Source organism: Carassius gibelio, chromosome B23 (assembly GCF_023724105.1).
Source record: "Carassius gibelio isolate Cgi1373 ecotype wild population from Czech Republic chromosome B23, carGib1.2-hapl.c, whole genome shotgun sequence".
NCBI lineage: Eukaryota > Metazoa > Chordata > Actinopteri > Cypriniformes > Cyprinidae > Carassius > Carassius gibelio.
In genome coordinates, this window is record NC_068418.1 from 17042550 (window position 1) to 17060541 (window position 17992).

Consider the following 17992-nt stretch of genomic DNA (forward strand, 5'->3'; position numbering starts at 1 on the left):
TTAACCAACACTTAAGGCTATTTTCACAATATGAAAAGTACTACTTTTAGTACATCATATTAAACAGATTTCAATTAATTGCCAAGCCAGCAATTTTTTGTTTGTTTAGTTACCTTTTTATTTTAATTATTAAACTGACATTTACTTAAATAGTATCTTAAAAACATTCATATATATATATATATATATATATAGTGCTATCAAACGAATTAATCGCATCTAAAATAAAAGTTTTGGTTTACATTACTGTGTATATTTATTATGTATGTATGTATGTATATATATATATATAAAATATGTATGTATGTATATGCATAATATAAAATCTAAAAATATAAATATATATACACGTCAATAATTCAATATAAACTGTACGTGTGTGTATTTATATATACATAATAAATATAAACAGTACGTATACATAAATTATCTAAACAAAAACTTTTGGATGTGATTAATCATTATCAATAAAAAACAAATTATATATTATTATATAACTTTAAAATGAAAAAGAAAGAAAGAAAGAAAGAAAGACAAGGTCTTTCAACTTGATATTTTCCCATATTTTCTTCCAATGTCCAAAATACATGCATACTTGCATTATTAACTGTGGTACAAGTTTGCATGAATCTTATTACATTAAGATTATGAGATGATATTGATTTTCTTGCATCTCTTGACTTTAGCAACACAAAGAAACTAGGAGGCTTCAAAGTCGAACCCATTCAATCCAGGACAGATCTAGCATGTTCTTGTGTAAGCTTTCTGAATATGAGGAATTCATATGGAAATAAACCTCCTCCTCACTGTCTGTCTTTTGCACATACCAGTCTCAGAAACAATAGAACGACTGTAATATTACATAATACAGACCGTCTATGATGTCATTTATTGGCGACATGAAGGCTGGGTCACTCCTTTGTCTAAACTAACTGCCTGAAGAAAAATGACCTCATAAGCAGTGTGTGTGTGTGTTTGCATTCACCAATGTGTCTGTTGGATCCATCCAGGCTGGAAAAAGCAATGTAGTCTTCACGAGCGTCTGCCCAGTAGATGCGGTCATTAATAAAATCTAGCGTCAAGCCGTTCGGCCATGTGATCTTATCTTGAATGATGATGTGGCGATCTGAGCCGTCCATGCCGATGCGGCCAATATGTGGCACATCGCCCCAGTCTGACCAGTACAGATACCTGGAAATAATAAACCACCAGTCAAACAAGTATAAATTAATTATTTAAAACAACAAAAACAACAAAGTCACATAGATCCATCAAGAGAAAATACTATGGTATTTTATGTAATTATTTTATCTACATTTATAACATACATTTATTCTAATGAAATATTTTATATATATATATATATATATATATATATATATATATATATATATATATATATATATATATATGTGTGTGTGTGTGTGTGTGTGTGTGTGTGTGTGTGTGTGTGTTTACTCTTGTCATAAAGAGTGTTTACTCTTGTCATAAATTATGACTTTTAAATTATGACTTTTCCAACATAATCCTTCAACAAAAAACATTAGTAAAATATATATTTGGGAGTCTTAGACCTTTCCAACGATATATAGTTGGCCAAGATTAGATTAGATTTAATTGTAATATAGTGAAGTAAATGTAGGTGTATACGGGACGTGGTGACAGTTAAAGGATTTTCTAGGAAAATAATGATATGCAATTTCAAATAATTAAATTCGTTACAAAGAATATCATGGAATTTGATCACATTTCTAATAGACTCACAACCCCTAGAAAATAAACCAGCAATTACTGTGATAGTCAGACTAGCTTACATAATACATGACGTAAGATCAGGACGTGTTTAGACTCTCACCCATTCCTCACATCCAGAGCCACGGCTCTGGGCTCTCGCAGGCCGCTGTTAACCAGCACACTTCTGTACGCTCCGTTCAGCTTGGAAACCTCAATTGTGTCTCGGCCCTTATCACACCAGTACAGGTTCCCCCCGACCCAGTCCACAGCCAGACCATCAGGGTTACTCAGAGAGGTTCTGTGCAGCACCTATCCAACAGCCAATCAGAACAAGATGGTACAGTTAATTAATTTTTTTAAACATGAAGGACTCCTTAAGGCGCAAGCTCTAAAACTACACAGACCTGCACGTTACTGCCATTGATGTTCATGCGACGGATCATGCTTCCTTGTGTTGTCACGTCAGTCCAGTAGATCATCTGCTCCGCGTAATGATAGTCCAAAGCCACTGCGTTATTGAGCCCCTGTTAACACGTACAAAATCAGCACACAAAATAGACAATTAGCAACATTAGAAAATTACAATAGTCTACAAATAACATCTATAGGCTGACAGCCACCTCACCTGTTTAATCAATGTGTAGTTAGATCCATCCAAGTTGAGTTTTCGCAGGTAGTAGCGGTTGGCGAAGATGAGGAAAGGTTCCTCATCTGAAATGTAAGCAACACTTGTATAGTAAAGCAGACTCTTAAACAGATACTCAACAACTTGAAACATTTTAACTAGCAATGTCATTTTTAATGACTTTCTGTACTAATACTAATATTAAAAAATAATAGAACAAGGGGAGAGGGCTCACCAGATGTTGATTTGCAGCTGGTGGGGTCGTCGGGACGTGGCACAAAGCCATCGACACAGAGACAGTGGAAGCTACCATGTGCGTTGATGCAACGCTGGGCACAGGGGTACGTGGTGGTGCACTCGTCCACATCCACACACGTCTTTCCATCTTGCTTCAGACGGAAACCTGGATGACACCGGCACTGCAGGGGCCGGGAAAGAGGCATGTCATGTATTCACTCTTATATGTCCAAGTAATTAATTTGCATAAGTATTATGCGCAAATAAGGAAATGTATAAACACACCTTGAAGCCGATCTTGAGATCTTCGCAGAGCTGTGAGCAGCCGCTCAGCTTACTGTTGAGACATTCATTGACGAAGCAGTTGTTCTCATCAGAGCCGTCGCCACAGTCATTCTTACCGTCACACAGCAATGTCTCGTTCACACACTGGCCATTGGTGCACAGGAAGGCAGTGTCATTACAGCGCCTCTCTATGGATAAAAACAAAACAACCCATCACATTTCTGTTCTGGGACCAATGAATATCACTCTATTATGTGGTAATTTTATAGCACTACACCATGGTAGAGAACAATATCATATTTATGTACCATTTACAAGGAACCCCAAAGAACTTCATAGAACATTGAAGTTCTTTTGGAACTTTTGTACTTGGTGTAATAGATTTTTAAAAAGTCCAATTAATGCTGTAAAAGTTCATCCATAACCAGATATTCATAAAGTTACTTCAACCCAGTCAGCGATCCAGAATTAATACTGCCACAGGAAGTTGTGGCTCTAATGAAGCAGGGAATTGAACAGAATTAAGCTCCTTTAACACACTACATTACACACCTGGCACGCTTCCAGGAACCCACAAGAGCCTGTTTATTACCACAAGTTTTTATTGTTAGACACACGACTGTAATATAACCCTGCGCTTTTCAATTTCACACACGTTTGCATTCAAAGACAAGATCATATTTTGATTAAAGGCGTGAAAAGAGAAATAGTGACAGAAAAGCTATTGGTATATGAACAATTTATCAGTTAGATGAAGAGTGGCAAAAAATAATTAAAACAGCTTAAAGCTGTGTATCTTTTATTGTATTTAAAAAAAGTACTTGTTTTATTAAAATGTTTTATTTAATCTTTGTTACAGCCAGTAGAAAAGTATATAAAGAGATATAAAAATATAAAAACTATTTTTTTTTGTTGCCCTTTAAGGTTTCCATCCTCACCTGAGTCTGTGCAAACTGGGTTTTTGGGAGCTTCATCTGATTGGTCTCTACAGTCAAACTCTCCATCACACTCCCAGTTCTTCTGCTTCAGGCACTGGCCATTAGCACAGCGGAAATCATTCGGCCCACATGTGGGATATTCTACATTATGGCAGGAAAGACAACAACTGCCTAAATGTATGATTCACTGTGTGGGTCTGTTTGACTAATAATAAAAAATAACACCAAAAGACGCACTAAAATGGACAGCACATGCTTACCACACTCGGGCGATTCATCAGAGCCGTCGCGGCAGTCAATGTCATGATCACACATGAAGTTTTTGGGAATACACTGATAATTCTGACACTGGAACTCCAAGTCATCACAGGTCTTATTGAACACTTGAGAGAGAGAAAATACAGAAATACAGACAAGTTTTTTTTTTTTTAAATAAAGAGTGTGATTAAATAAAGAAACTTGGCAGAAATGGTCTCAACGGTTTCTTCCAAGGATTTCCATGGCACAAAATAACTCACCACAACCAGCCTTAATGCCCTCATCTGCACCATCAGGACAGTCCTTGTCCCCGTCACACTTCCAGCGCTGAGAAATACACATGTGGGAGCCGGGACACTGGAACGCCTCTGGACTGCAAGTCTTTGTCTCTGTCAGATACATACTCAGTGTCAGTGTCAGTGACACATTGGGGAAGTCATGGCCTAGTGGTTAGAGAGTTTGACTCCTAAACCTAGGGTTGTGGGTTCGAATCTCAGGCCAGCAATACCATGACTTAGGTGCCCTTGAGCAAGGCATCGAACCCCCAACTGCTCCCTGGGCACTGTAGCATAAATGCCCACTGCTCCGGGTGTGTGTTCACAGTGTGTGTGTGTGTTCACTGCTGTGTGTGTGTGCACTTGGATGGGTTAAATGCAGAGCACGAATTCTGAGTATGGGTCACCATACTTGGCTGAATGTCACGTCACTTTTCACTTACACATTCTGTCATCTAGCCTTAACTAGATTGACATTGAGATTCTTCAAGGCTAATATAAAGACAAAAACAGTTGGTAGCCACTGACATCCATAGAATTTTTCCCTATGGCTACTATCAACTGTTTGGTTAACAAAATTCTTCATTAGTGCTTAACAGAAGAAAAAAAAAGAGTCATACTGGTTTGGAAAAACTTAACGTAAGCAAATGACGACAATTTTTATTTTTGGGTGAACTATCCCTTTAAATAGCATAGAGGTTATCAGTTGTTTTCAAATGACATGGTCACAGCTATGAGGATAAAAACAATGGATAATGCAAATAATAAAATGCAACCAACCATATAATCATGCATAGAGAGATCAGCTAAACAGCTTTTAAAGGGGGCAAAACACAAATGCGGTGCGTCCAAACAAACTCAACGGTGGCGCAAATTCTTCCTTTGGTAACTCGCCAAGTTAAACAGATGCTAACATGGACAGATTGTGTGACATCCTCAAAAACCATGAACAAAGGTAAAAGTACGACCTAGAACGCATTAAGTATTTGTTAACTTGCAGTGAGGAACCCGGTTTATTTGGGGTCAGAGCTCTGTTTGTTGATGTAAGTTATAACGTGACTCACTGCATTTGCTGTCCTCATCAGTGCCGTCTCCACAGTCATCAGCACCGTCACACACCCAGGATTTGGAGATACAGCGATGGTTCCCACACTCAAACTGATTTGATGCACAGAACTTATCTAAGAAAACAAGAGTAATCAAACTCAGTCAAAATATCAAATGATATGATGATAACTGTGCTCAGGGTCAGAAATTAACCAGAATTGTGTCAAATAACATGAACAATCTAAAATAAATGCATATTAATAGATATAAAAATATATATTATTGTTGTTAATAATAAAAAAAATTATTAATCTTGTGAAAAGCCTGAGAGATGTTCACTAACCACAGTGAGACTCATCTGCTCCATTCTCACAGTCGTTCTCTTTGTCACAGGTCCAGCTCATGGGAATACAGCGGCCGCTCGGGCACGCAAAGAAGTTCACCGGACAACTATGCTTCCTTTTCTCTGTGGGAAAGAAGGTGAAAGGTCATTTCATGAGGCAGTATCACACATTGTATTTGCTGTGAGAATGAGGGGACGTGTCAGTGCATGCTGATGTGTGAAGAGTCTGACCGGGACAGTTTCTTTCATCCGAGAAGTCTCCGCAGTCATTGGAGCCATCACAGCGCCAGGAGGGGGCGTAACAGAGTGTAGTGAACTCACAGCGCTCAAAGGTCACGCCCTTCACTCCAAGCAGATAGTAACTGGAGCAGTCAGTGGGGCCTGAAAGAGAATGTACTGAAAGATTATATCCGTTCGAGAGAATAACCTGCAACCTTTTGGTTGGGTAACCAGACCAGATATTTTTAGCTGAATACTTACTGCAGTTGATCTCATCACTGGCGTCCTCACAGTCCACCACCTGATTACAGCGACTCGAGTTAGTGATGCAGGAACCGTCTTTGCACTGGAACTCAGCAGCACTGCACAGAGTCACTGAAAAAAACAGAGATGCATACAGTGAGGAACTATTACAGCTGCACTTCTTCTAGTCAACCACTCAAAAAACTAAAATTTCCTTAATCTCCTTTTATTTCAGACAATCACCCCCCCCACCCCCACCCTTACTGTTGCACGGCAGCTCATCCGAACCGTCTCCACAGTCATCAGTGCCGTCACACCAGGAGCTGTGTTTGATGCATCGTCCGTTAATGCAGCGCCGGTAGCCCTTCTTACACATGCGGTTCGCTGCAAACAAAAAAAGAGAGTTAAACTACTTCAAATATTAAGCTTTCTAAATTGTAAATGCTTCTGAAAACTACAAAGCAATGAATGAGAAGCAGTGTCACGCTTACCACAGTAGGACTGCTTCTCATCAGACTTGTCCTTGCAGTGGCCGATACTGTCACAAGTCAGGCTGTAGTCGATACAGTCGCCGTTTCCACATTCAAACTCATCCACGCTGTTGCAGGTTGTGTTCTCCGCTGGGAGACAGAGAGATATGCTTGCATTTTATGCCGCACTTTCAGAGGAATCTAACAGAGCATGTTCAGAACAGGCTTATATTTTAGACACTAGCTTCCTGTTGTTCTCTCTCACCAACACACGTGTTGTCTCCCAGTAGTTTGCGGTCTCCGCGGCAGCTGCAGTTGACTCGTCCTTCTGACGTCAGCAGACACAGGTCCTGACAGCCTCCATTATTGGTGAGACATGGAGAAAATTCACCTACAGACACAAATGACCAATTTCAAGTGAATTTATGGGCTGGGTAATGCATAAAATCACCATCAGTTTTTATTAATTAGTTAAAAATCAATTGTGTCAGTTCTATCAATTTTGTGTGCTGGTGTAAATGATTAAGTATATAAATAAATAAATAAATAGATAAATATTCAGCCATTTAAGCCATTTCAGAGCAGTGTTACTTTAGTATCACTGGTATTCTATGATAGATTTTTAAATTAGAATTTAAATGCAATAGAAATTTCATTTTTTGTTTTCATTTTAAAGTTTCAGAATTGTGACTTTTTTTTTGTTGTTGTTGTTAAATAAGTTTTTTTTCCTCTTTTTGTGTTTAAATTTAGTAATTTTAATACCTTAAAAATGAAAAAATTTTTGCCTTGTCAACTCGCTGAAATAAAATATAACATTTTATTTCAGATAACATTTAGGTAATGCAATTTTTTCATGGTTTTAGCTTTTGTAGACCATAATAACTGTCTGCAAATAATAATATTTCTAATATTGGCATTCTGAAAAAATATTTAAACCATAATGTCAGTCTTCAGTACAAAACTTACAACTATTGGTGTCTTTGGCCACAGCAGTGATGCCCATTGGCTGTTGAGGAATGTCGGCACGTAGGACTTTCATATCTGTGCCATATTTATTAGCTCTGAGCACAGCTCTGCGCACCCAGTCTGTCCAGAAGATATAGTCACCATACACCGCCAAACCGAAAGGATGCACTGGCTCATTCTTTAGGACCACCTAATCACAGGTAAAATTTACATTCATTCATTTTGCAAAGAAATTCAAGGTGAACAAAATGTCAGTAGTGTGAACTACTGAACTACTACCAACAATGTCGGTTGTGGTGAAGAAACAAGATCACGAACTCTGCACTTTTAGACTCATGATCTACCACGTAATAGTCAAGAACTCTTCATTTCTCATGAACAAACATAAAAAATAAGGCATAAATAGAGAGGAACTCACAAAGCGTCGACTGCCATCATACTCGCAGCGCTCAATCTTGTCAAATGTGGCATCTGAGAAATAGATTTTCTCAGCACGGTGGTCGATGGCCAGGCCGTTCGGTGTGCGGATGTTACTGCCGATGATCACAAGGACATTCGCTCCAGAAAGAGACGCTCGCATGATACTTGGAGCCTGTTCATTCCAGTTAGTCCAGAACATCAAGCTGAAAGAAACAGAATTTAACAATAGAAAATGATATGTGAGGTCTACTTACACCAAAAGCAACATAATATTAAAATAATAAATAAATAGATTACTGAAGTATTAAATAATATTTTTTTTATATAAATACAAAAATTGCAAAAAAAATTAATTATTAAATAAAATGATAATTCAATTATTAGAATTAATTATGTGAGCTTCACAAAAATTTAGTTTTTTGGGATTTGTTTTATAATAAAATTATGAATTAATTATCAATTATTCATTACAAGAACATCACTTGGGCAATTAATGCTAAAATGAAGATTTGTGAAATTTAAATAAAATTGTTTCAAATAAATTATATATAAATTTGGCGGTAAAAACAGAAATGTGTTCGGTATTTGGTAGGGTAGTACTTCATTCTGAATGTGTGTCAAATTCTTGGAACTGTATGCCCAGCAGAAAAAATCAAAACACAGAATTGCATCATAGCCAATTTGATATACAATGGTCATACTCTTGGCATTCATCCAGAACAAAGGCTCTGGGGTGGTCATCCCCGGACATAGTGACCACAGTGTCTCTGTCAAAAGCTCCAGTCCGACTCTGGTCCACAGTGTGCCGTGTGATGGTGGAGGTGGTGTAGCTGGTCCAGTAAAGTGTGTCCCAACCCCGGTGATAAGCCAAACCTTCAATTGATCCTACATCTGTTCAAATGAAAAGAAAAATGGTCTTAAACTGAGGAAGTATATAGAGAATCCAGCTCTGACTGCTTGTTTCTGATTCAAGAACAACTTTACTGCATCCTATCTGTTTTCTTAATTATAATTGACCTATTGGTAAGCCCTGCCCCCTTAGTAACTATTGCAAACTCGGACAAACAAACAGAGTTGCTAACTGTCTTAAGGGGCAGTCACACTAGTGTTTAAACTTGCGAAATTATTTCGGACGCCGTTGCGAATATGGGCGGGAGCAAGATAAAATGGTCTCTCCTCAATTATCACATGGATTGATATGTGCTTGTACTGTGTCTCTTGCGACGGCGTCGAAAGTGTCTTATTATATTGTACTCTCTTAACTTAATGAGAGTGTGACAACCAGAAAACAAATGTTTTTGTCTTCATTGGGATTGGGGGTGAATGCTTTGCGGCCTTTTGCTCCGTTTTGTTTGGGTTTAGGAAACAGTTGGAGGTTCGATGCCTTGCTCAAGGGCACCTAATATTTAATTTATAAATTAAATTACATGTATCCTGTCCTCTCAGGATACCTGGAATCACTGTAAGAAGTACCCCATGCACATCGTTTTTTTAATTTTTGAAGCATAAACCCCATAAAAACGATGCAAGCTTTGGATCTTCCCATGTTTCTCTATGGCGCTGAAACCTTCAGACGTTTGAGTTCCCCTCGACTGCCATTGGCTCATCTGGGTTTAAGGGGAGGGGCTTACCTATGTACAGACACACTATTTATTTTAAACAACTAACTCTACGGCACACTATAGCTAAAAAAGAAACAAAAAACAAGGCATCTGAACTACTTGGAAAGGATGGTAACAACTTCAAACTGGATTAATGTCATCTAAGCTTCATAGAGTAAACCAATTCTATGATTAACACAGGGCAAGTCCAAAACATCTCTTTTTAAACTCCTTATCCTTTCCCAATGAACAGTTTAATCCTATGATATGTGTGCATGTTGCTTTCATCATGCTGGGAGATAGTCGTTGTTGCTGGTGCATGTGTGTGTTTAGTGGCTTAGTGTCATCCGGTCATTTCATGGATGGGTGCCTGTGCACACAAGACCCCTCCTTCGCTTGATCTCTTTAACCACGGTGACTAGTTCTTTCATAAAGAGATGACTGCTGGAAGAGTCTCAGACCCAACGCTGGGGTGAGAAGCAATGTGGTGCAATGCGCTTCAGTCAGCACCGTCTGAACGAGTCGAAGTCACACTGAATAATAGTCACCCTCCAGAACATTTATGAGCCCATGAGGGTCTTCACTGCATCTATCTGCATCACACCAATTGCTGCTTTACGACAGTGATTGCTCCACCATAAAACAAGAAGGACACTCCACCAAGCTGTTTACTTTTGCAAAAAACCAATAACGATCCTGTAAAACACATCAGTCTTTCGGCCAAAGGAAGAATAAGATACTTGCGTAATAGCCAGAGCCAACAGATGAGACGCCGTCATCACAGAAACGATTTTATTCTTGGAAAAGGCCAGTAAACCTGACAATCAATGTATTAGGTGATGATACCTGAACAACCACCTATTGTACTTTGAACTTGGTGGTCAGGAGGATCGTTATGGTGTTCTTTGCAAGGGAAATCTCACATTAGGACAGAACGAGGAGAGTCGTCTTGCTTTCCTTCGAGCAGAAGGACAAAGTCCTGCAACAGCCAAACTAAAGGACTTGGAATTAATCTGAAGAGTCATTTAATTGATCATAAGAGGAAAGTTGCATTGGGCACTTAGATTCAAGTAGAATCGACAGTTTGTAATGTATCAGCCAATGACAGATGCAGGGAATCACATATTGCAGGGTTGCCTGGTTTCACTCAATCAATACACGCAAACCGTAATCATGGATGGATGTAAGGTAAGCGCCTTCCACTATTTCAAATACGAGATGGAGTTTAATAGTGATCACATGTGAAATTAACTGTTTTTACATTACAAAAGATGAAATTCAAATGTTTATGGCAATACTGGAAGTCTTTGGCTGCATTCGAAAACTTGTTATTAACAAAAAAATAATGCAAATATAAAATATTTCTTGCTGAACCTACTTGTAATCTCTGTTTGATGCTTTGCACAACAATAACTTAAAATTATCTTTTCAGAGTAATTTCTCCAAATTTGATGTGCAATTAATTAGATTAATTAATCACCACATCATGTAATTAGATAAATGTTAATTGCTTACCAGACCTATTTATAATACATTACTTGTCTATTTATTTTTTTAAATGTCTTATATGTACCAGAAAAAAAGTGTTAACATGAATTCTCAACTTCCTAGGAGGATATATTGCTAAATGCTAATGCTAAACACTAACAACCTCCCCAGCAGAGACTGCCTCTATCTCTTGGAGTAAACACCCCAATGATGCTTTGCCATGTGAGGAAGTTTTTAACTCTCAAAAGAGCTAATTGTTAACCTGAAGCAGACGGCAGTCTTCATCTGGAGTTTGAACGCATGTCATCCCAAACTTCAGTAAATTGTTCTTCAGTATGTTCAGTATGAATAGTAGCCATGACTGTGGGAGTCTGAGCTGGGAACTAATACGGGTCTTAGCTCCCATTCTGGACATAATAATCATGCTGATCGGGCTGGTGGGACACTCGCTGGTCATTTACGTCCTGACCGGACGGAAGAGGAAGAATGGACTCCAGTCTCTTCAAGGGACAGATATGTTACTTTTAGCCTTGAGTGCTTCAGATCTACTGCTGCTCATTTGCCTGCCCTTCCACACTGCCGCTATAGCACTAGGCTACTGGCCCTTCAGCGGCATCCTATGCAAAATCATCAGTTTCCTGGGAGTGGCCGGTAACTCGGCAAGCGTATTCACTCTAGCTGCATTAGCGGTAACGCGCTATCTGATTGTGGTGTACCCCAATTGGACGTATCGTTTCCGAATGCGCCGTTGGCTGCGGGTTACTGTGATTCTCATTTGGGTGGTGGCCATGGCTCTTGCAGCACCTCAGTTTGCTTTCCGCCAATTGAGGACTGCGCCCATCCTCTGCTTTGCGTTTCTTTCAGACCTCAGCCAGTTGGTCTACAGTACCATTCTGTTCCTGTTCAGCTTTGCTTTCCCCCTGATCATCATCGTCGTCATGTACACTAAACTTTACAGTTTCCTGCGAAGGACACGACTGCAATGTACCGCGCCGCAACTAGAGCGCTACCAGAACCAGGTGACCAAGACATCGATCCTGTTGGTGTTATTCTTCACCATCTGCTGGTTGCCATCCTATGCCCTCATGTTCTTGCTCATCGCTACCAATAATAGCAATATTCACACACAAACTCTCAACTTCGCCATTATCGCCCGGCTGTTAGCGAGCTCATCGGCTGTAGCCAATCCACTACTATATGCTTTCATGTCAAACAAATTTCGCAGAGAGCTGCTGACATTGGGACGGGTGTGCTGCAAGGGTAACAGGTGTGTTATGTGTCCAGGGAGCGCCATAGTGGAGCCCTTTAACCCTGTGGAGCTGGACACCCCTCCCCAACCATGAGGATAAAGTCCTGATCCATGCAGAAACATTTAATGTGCTTCTGCTGTAAAAGGCTAAACCAGTAATGGGACTAATAGTGTAAAGAGATAAAGACAATAAATATAAGACATATGTTTGAACTACATTGATTTGTTCTGCCAGATATTGAGCCTGAATTACCTCAAACACTTTGATGATATTATGTAATAACAGATCTTTATTATATCATATATTGTTAAGAAATGTACTTTAGTGACTAGAAATATCCATGTGAGACTTTTAATATATTTGAAAGCATTGATGAAAACATATGTTTGCTTTCTTTACTAATTCATTATATGGCATATCAGATAGAAACTGTATACAACAAAAGCAACACAAACTTTGAATGACGGGTTTTGCTTTTGGTGTATTGTTTTTTTCAGTGCTTGCATTGTTACTAAATGTTACTTGTGTTCTTACAATTTCATGCTACTATAGGAGCTGATAAACATTTTCAGCCTCCACTGGCATCTGTCTAACCATCTTGAATGAGAAAAAAAAAAAAAAAAAAAAAGGTTGCTCACTAATAATTTTTGGTACGTTAAGTACACATTTGTTACACATTATCTGATTTCTAAATAATGACCACGTGCATATTTAATTGGTAGAAATACACATACATACTATACTGCATATTCCCTTTTCAAAGTTTGGGGTTGGTAAGATTTGGAAGAATTTTTCTGAAAATGAGTCTCTTATGAATTTATTTAATCAAAAATACAGTAAAAACGGTGAAAATATAATATCAATACTGTGAAATATTATCACAATTCTGAATAAGTGTTTTCTATTGTAATATTTTATAAATGTCACCTATTTCTGTGATGGCAAACATTATTCGAGGTTTTCAATGTCACATGATCATTCAGAAAACATTCTAATATGTTGATTTGCTGCTCAAGAAACATTATCAATGTTTGTGGAAACCGTGAAACTATTATCATGGAGTTTTGATGAATAGAACGTTCAAAAGAACAGCATTTATTTGAAAAAGAAATCTTTCATAACAGTGTAAATATTTACTGTCACTTCTGATCAAATGCATTATTGCCGAATAAAGTCTGTAGTTTCCAAATTAAAATAGCATTTTTTTTTTTTCAAGTACTTGGTTTCATTATCATTTCTCACTCTTGGTATTGCTGTTAGCCACAATCAGATGGTGTGTGCAAAACAGAGCAATACAAAAAATTAATAAAAAAAGACTGGGCACTTACTCTCCACTATGGTCTTGCGGTCCGAGCCGTCATCGCTGATCTGCTGAATGTTACCAAAGTGAATGTCGCTGTAGAAGATTCGGTTGGCTCCCTTTCCACCGCCACCCCTGTAGTCAAAGGTAAGGGCGATGACGTTCTTCATGTGATCCGGGTCTTCAAAGGGTTTAATGGGAGCATTGAGATTGGTTTCATCCGATAGATGAATGCTCTTTAGTATTGTGCGCTCCGAGTAAAGGAGGTAGCCATCGTAATCCCTGCAGCTGTGGCCGTCCTCTGCCAGCATGCCGTGTGCGCAGGCGCAGGTACGATTGCCATTACCCCGGTACAGACACAACTGTTCACAACCACCATTGTTCACTTTACAGATGTTGGTACCTGCAAACAATATTAAAATATTAAAATGAACATAGTTGCTACAGATAAAATCCAACTTTTTATATACTACGGTCTCTTGGTTGGCTAAAACCCTGGCTGGAGGGGTCCTTATGATAGAAAACCCCTGCCATATAGTAAAAAAAAAAGTTTGCAGGAGGATACACACCTTGCTGTCTTGCACGGTTGAAGACTTTAATGTCTTTGAGCTGTACACCAATGCCTGTTCTCAGATACACCATGTCTGTGGCGTTGTCCTTGTTTCCTCTCTTGATGGAGCCATTGGCATGTGTCCTATTGGAAACAGGAGAGGATACAAAGCTCATTAACTGTAAAATCCAATGCAATAGCAAGATCTAAAAACCATTGAGGACATAAATTAAAATGAATTAAAGGGGCTGGTTAAAAAGGGGTAATAATATGCAATACTAAAGGAATAATGTGTAGGCACCTGTCACTCCAGTAGATATAGTCCTCAAACACAGACACAGCAAACATGTCCATGTTGTTACTAGATAGCACCAGCTCACGGTTTTCTCCAGTCTCCAGATTTATGCGCTCAATTTTGTCTGTACGTGCGTCACACCAATACAGCAGGCCCTCCTACATATTGTACAACATCAGTTATTGAACACTTACCATACTGTTGTGGTTTCATTACTAAAATTATTCTTATTTTTTAATTAAAATAAAAATTAAATTAAATAAACATTACAGTCCAATAGCTTGGGGTTGTAGATTTTTATTTTTTATTTTTCAAAAATACATTAAAAAAAGTTAAATATTATTACAGTTTAAAATAACTGTTTGTGTCACATGATCCATCAGAAATTGTTCTAATATGCTGATATGATGCTCAAGAAATTGATCTTACTATCAGTGATGAAACAGCTGCTTAATATTTTTTGTGGAAAACATGATTTTTTTTTTTTTATTTAAAGAAGAGAAAGTAAAAAAAAAAACAGCATTAAAAAAATCTTTTTTTAAGATTAATAATAATAACTAATCATCTTCTAAAAGTTGATTTAGCAATTAAGTCTGGTACGTTTTCTGCAAAAGAGGCACAGTGTGTTTATGTACAAACCTGGTAATCGATGGAGATGCCATTGGGCCAGCTGATGCTGACATTGACAAGAACTACTCTCTCAGAACCGTCCAGACGAGATCTTTCAATACGCGGATACTGACCCCACTCCGTCCAGAACAGATACCTGGACACACAAATACTTGAGTCTGAGATCATGAGATCATACACAGTTTTCTCAAGTTCACAGGCACACAGTCCCCATCTTCAAAATACAGACACATTCCCTCACCCTTTCTCTGGATGTACAGTGATGGCACGAGGTTTGTCCAGACCCTGAGAGATGACCACATAGCGGAAGGAGCCGTTGAGTCTGGCCACCTCAATCACATCAAAGCCTTGATCAGTCCAATAGATGTTGCCTATTTATACAAAACAACACAATGTGTTAGATGCATGAATATAGAATGTGCTTTTAAATGTGTGTTTGCACATTTGCACACCTGCAATCCAGTCCACGGTGATGCCTTCCACACGTCCAATGCCATTGGTCACTATGTCCTCCCTCCAGGTCTGGTCTCTCTTGGCTCGGCTAATAGTGCTAAGGCCCATATCAACCCAGTAAATGGTGTCGTTCTCTACAGGGCAAAAGAAGCACAAAACACCTAGCAAGTTAGTTGCATTCAGAGCAATTCTGAGACTGAATATTTGTACACAAAGATACTTGCATACTCACCAGCATGGAAGTCAATGCCCACAGCAAGAGAGGTGCCTGACACAGGTACCAGAGCATCAGATTTATCTGACGGGTCCAGAGGAACACCACGGATGCCCTCGTGCACAGAGTAGAGCAAAAACGAGCCCATGCCTTAATACAGAAATGCCATACACACAATGTTACAATGTGGCCATGTGAAAGCAAATGTTGTTCATTAGTGATGTTTGTATGAGATCTTGCCTTCACAGGACTGTTGGCCACTCTTCAGACTATATCCAGCTGTACACATGCAGGATCTTGTAGTTGGTGAAGTTGGCAAGCAAAGCTGAGAGCAGTCACCATTGTTCTTACTACAGAGGTTGGTACCTATAGGAGATATCAGACACATCCAAATGGTATCATCTTTGGTTAACAGTTTGCTTTATACATAATAAAAAAAATAAAAACTAAATATAAAAAAGATTTATAGTGGTGTTCATTTTAAGAATTAATAAAAATAAGACTTATTATAACATTAATATGTAATCCGTCTTGTGATCTGACAACCTAGGAATCCCCCTTTGATAATGTGAACTATTTTCACATTTAAGTGAAATTAAATACTAATAATAATAGCTGTTTTTATTTATTATATTTGTAAATCATTAACAACTAAGTATAAATCATTAGCTTAATTAAACATAATAAAAATAATTTTCCTTTTAAACTTTAAATTTATAAAGAATATCAAATGTTTTACCTCCAAATGAATTTAAAAGTATAAAGTCACTAATCAATATAAATTACATTGAATCATTTTTGAAGAACTAATTAAAATGAATTATCCTCTATTATAACACATATTTAATCTGTCTTGCCATCTGACAATCCAGAAATTCCTTTTTGATCATGAGATCTATTTTAACATTAAATTGAATTTTAGTTAAGTAACACCAATAATAAAAAAAAGAAAATGATCATTTAAAAATGTATGCATTTAATAAAAAAATGAAATTAATGAAATTAATGGTTTTATAAAAAAAATTATAACACATTTTCTTTTTAAAATATGTAATTTTATGAGTAATTTCTCCTTTTCACTTGCATATTCATTTATGGGGACAAAGTCACATGCATTTTAGGGTTACATAATCAATATAAATATGAAAACACACCTAGTTGATGCACAGTCTCATTGTAGATCTTCATATGCATCATGGGTGAGGTGTTGTTTCGGAGAACCTTCCAGTTGCCTCCATCGCTCTTGTCACATGTACCAATCTGATCTGTGCCCTGATCGGCCCACCACAACTTATCTCCTACACAGAAAACATAAGAGGTCAGTCACTTATCTCAAATGGGTTTTACAATGCAGTGTACTCTATAAACATTGTTCACAAAATCTGGTCACAATTATGGTTTTTCAGAGAGCACCTGCATCTAGTTATGTGGAAGAACTTTTAAGAGCTGTAGTCTCACACCATTCATACTTCACAGAAACAATTAAAGTTAGACAAACTTCAGTTCACTGAGTTACATCACAAAGTTTTAGTTTTTGTTGCATTGGAAACAGGTTGATGGTGCTGTCTAACCCATGATAGCGAGGGCTGTAGCTTTGGTGAGTTTTCCTTTAACACCCTCAATGATCTCCAGTCCGGAACCATCCAGCTTACAGCGGTTAATGGTGCTGTTCCCTGAGCTGATCCAGTACAACTGCTCCATGTAAAAGTCTATGGACAGACCTGCCATGGGAAGAAGTCAACGTATAAAACATCATCTCCAGAAGGCCTTCTTTTAGCTTTAGGCAAACAAAAGTTACACAAGATTGGTCCCTCACCCACTGGGCCTTTCTGATTGGTGAACAGTAATGTGTGGTTGGTGCCGTCCATGTTGGCCATACTGATGTTGTCACCATCAAGCCAGTAGAGCTTCCTGTAAACAACACGCAAAAACTACTAAGTCCTGACATAAAGTAGATATCTGCAAATTATTTGTGACAATGTTTTAGTGTTATTTATAACTATTATAGTATTTATTCATATTTTTAATTAGCGTTTACTTGTATAATTTCAGTTCTCATTTTAATTTTAGTTTGTTTTAATAATTGTATGCACTTCTTTCATTCTTATTAGTTTTATGTTATATATATATATCTTTTTTTACTTTTATTTT

General features: G+C 38.0%; 2 protein-coding genes across 2 annotated transcripts in view; one reads left to right on the top strand and one right to left on the bottom strand.

The window, feature by feature from the left end:
- Positions 1-17992, bottom strand: part of lrp1ab (low density lipoprotein receptor-related protein 1Ab) — a 108597-nt gene that overhangs the window by 15078 nt on the left and 75527 nt on the right. Inside the window, exons 31-60 of the mRNA XM_052595009.1 lie at positions 17658-17752; positions 17413-17562; positions 16996-17139; positions 16082-16207; positions 15860-15991; positions 15627-15761; positions 15416-15545; positions 15184-15310; positions 14551-14702; positions 14269-14393; positions 13728-14102; positions 8762-8951; positions 8059-8263; positions 7641-7830; positions 6940-7065; positions 6696-6824; positions 6469-6588; positions 6223-6336; positions 5974-6123; positions 5743-5865; positions 5417-5533; positions 4338-4466; positions 4080-4202; positions 3820-3960; positions 2882-3069; positions 2595-2778; positions 2360-2445; positions 2139-2258; positions 1856-2043; positions 986-1191 (exon numbers count right to left, since the gene is read on the bottom strand). Of these exons, the coding sequence (XP_052450969.1) occupies positions 986-1191; positions 1856-2043; positions 2139-2258; positions 2360-2445; positions 2595-2778; positions 2882-3069; positions 3820-3960; positions 4080-4202; positions 4338-4466; positions 5417-5533; positions 5743-5865; positions 5974-6123; positions 6223-6336; positions 6469-6588; positions 6696-6824; positions 6940-7065; positions 7641-7830; positions 8059-8263; positions 8762-8951; positions 13728-14102; positions 14269-14393; positions 14551-14702; positions 15184-15310; positions 15416-15545; positions 15627-15761; positions 15860-15991; positions 16082-16207; positions 16996-17139; positions 17413-17562; positions 17658-17752 (4520 nt within the window). The remainder of the gene's footprint in view (positions 1-985; positions 1192-1855; positions 2044-2138; positions 2259-2359; positions 2446-2594; positions 2779-2881; positions 3070-3819; positions 3961-4079; positions 4203-4337; positions 4467-5416; positions 5534-5742; positions 5866-5973; positions 6124-6222; positions 6337-6468; positions 6589-6695; positions 6825-6939; positions 7066-7640; positions 7831-8058; positions 8264-8761; positions 8952-13727; positions 14103-14268; positions 14394-14550; positions 14703-15183; positions 15311-15415; positions 15546-15626; positions 15762-15859; positions 15992-16081; positions 16208-16995; positions 17140-17412; positions 17563-17657; positions 17753-17992) is intronic.
- Positions 10078-13008, top strand: LOC128012095 (galanin receptor type 2-like). Its single transcript, XM_052595087.1, has one exon. It carries the CDS (start codon positions 11485-11487, stop codon positions 12490-12492), a length of 1008 nt encoding a protein of 335 aa, XP_052451047.1. The 5' UTR covers positions 10078-11484; the 3' UTR covers positions 12493-13008.

Excerpts from the sequence above, each read along its gene's own strand:
- LOC128012095 (XM_052595087.1), top strand. The coding sequence starts at position 11,485 with ATGTTCAGTATGAATAGTAGCCATGACTGTGGGAGTCTGAGCTGGGAA.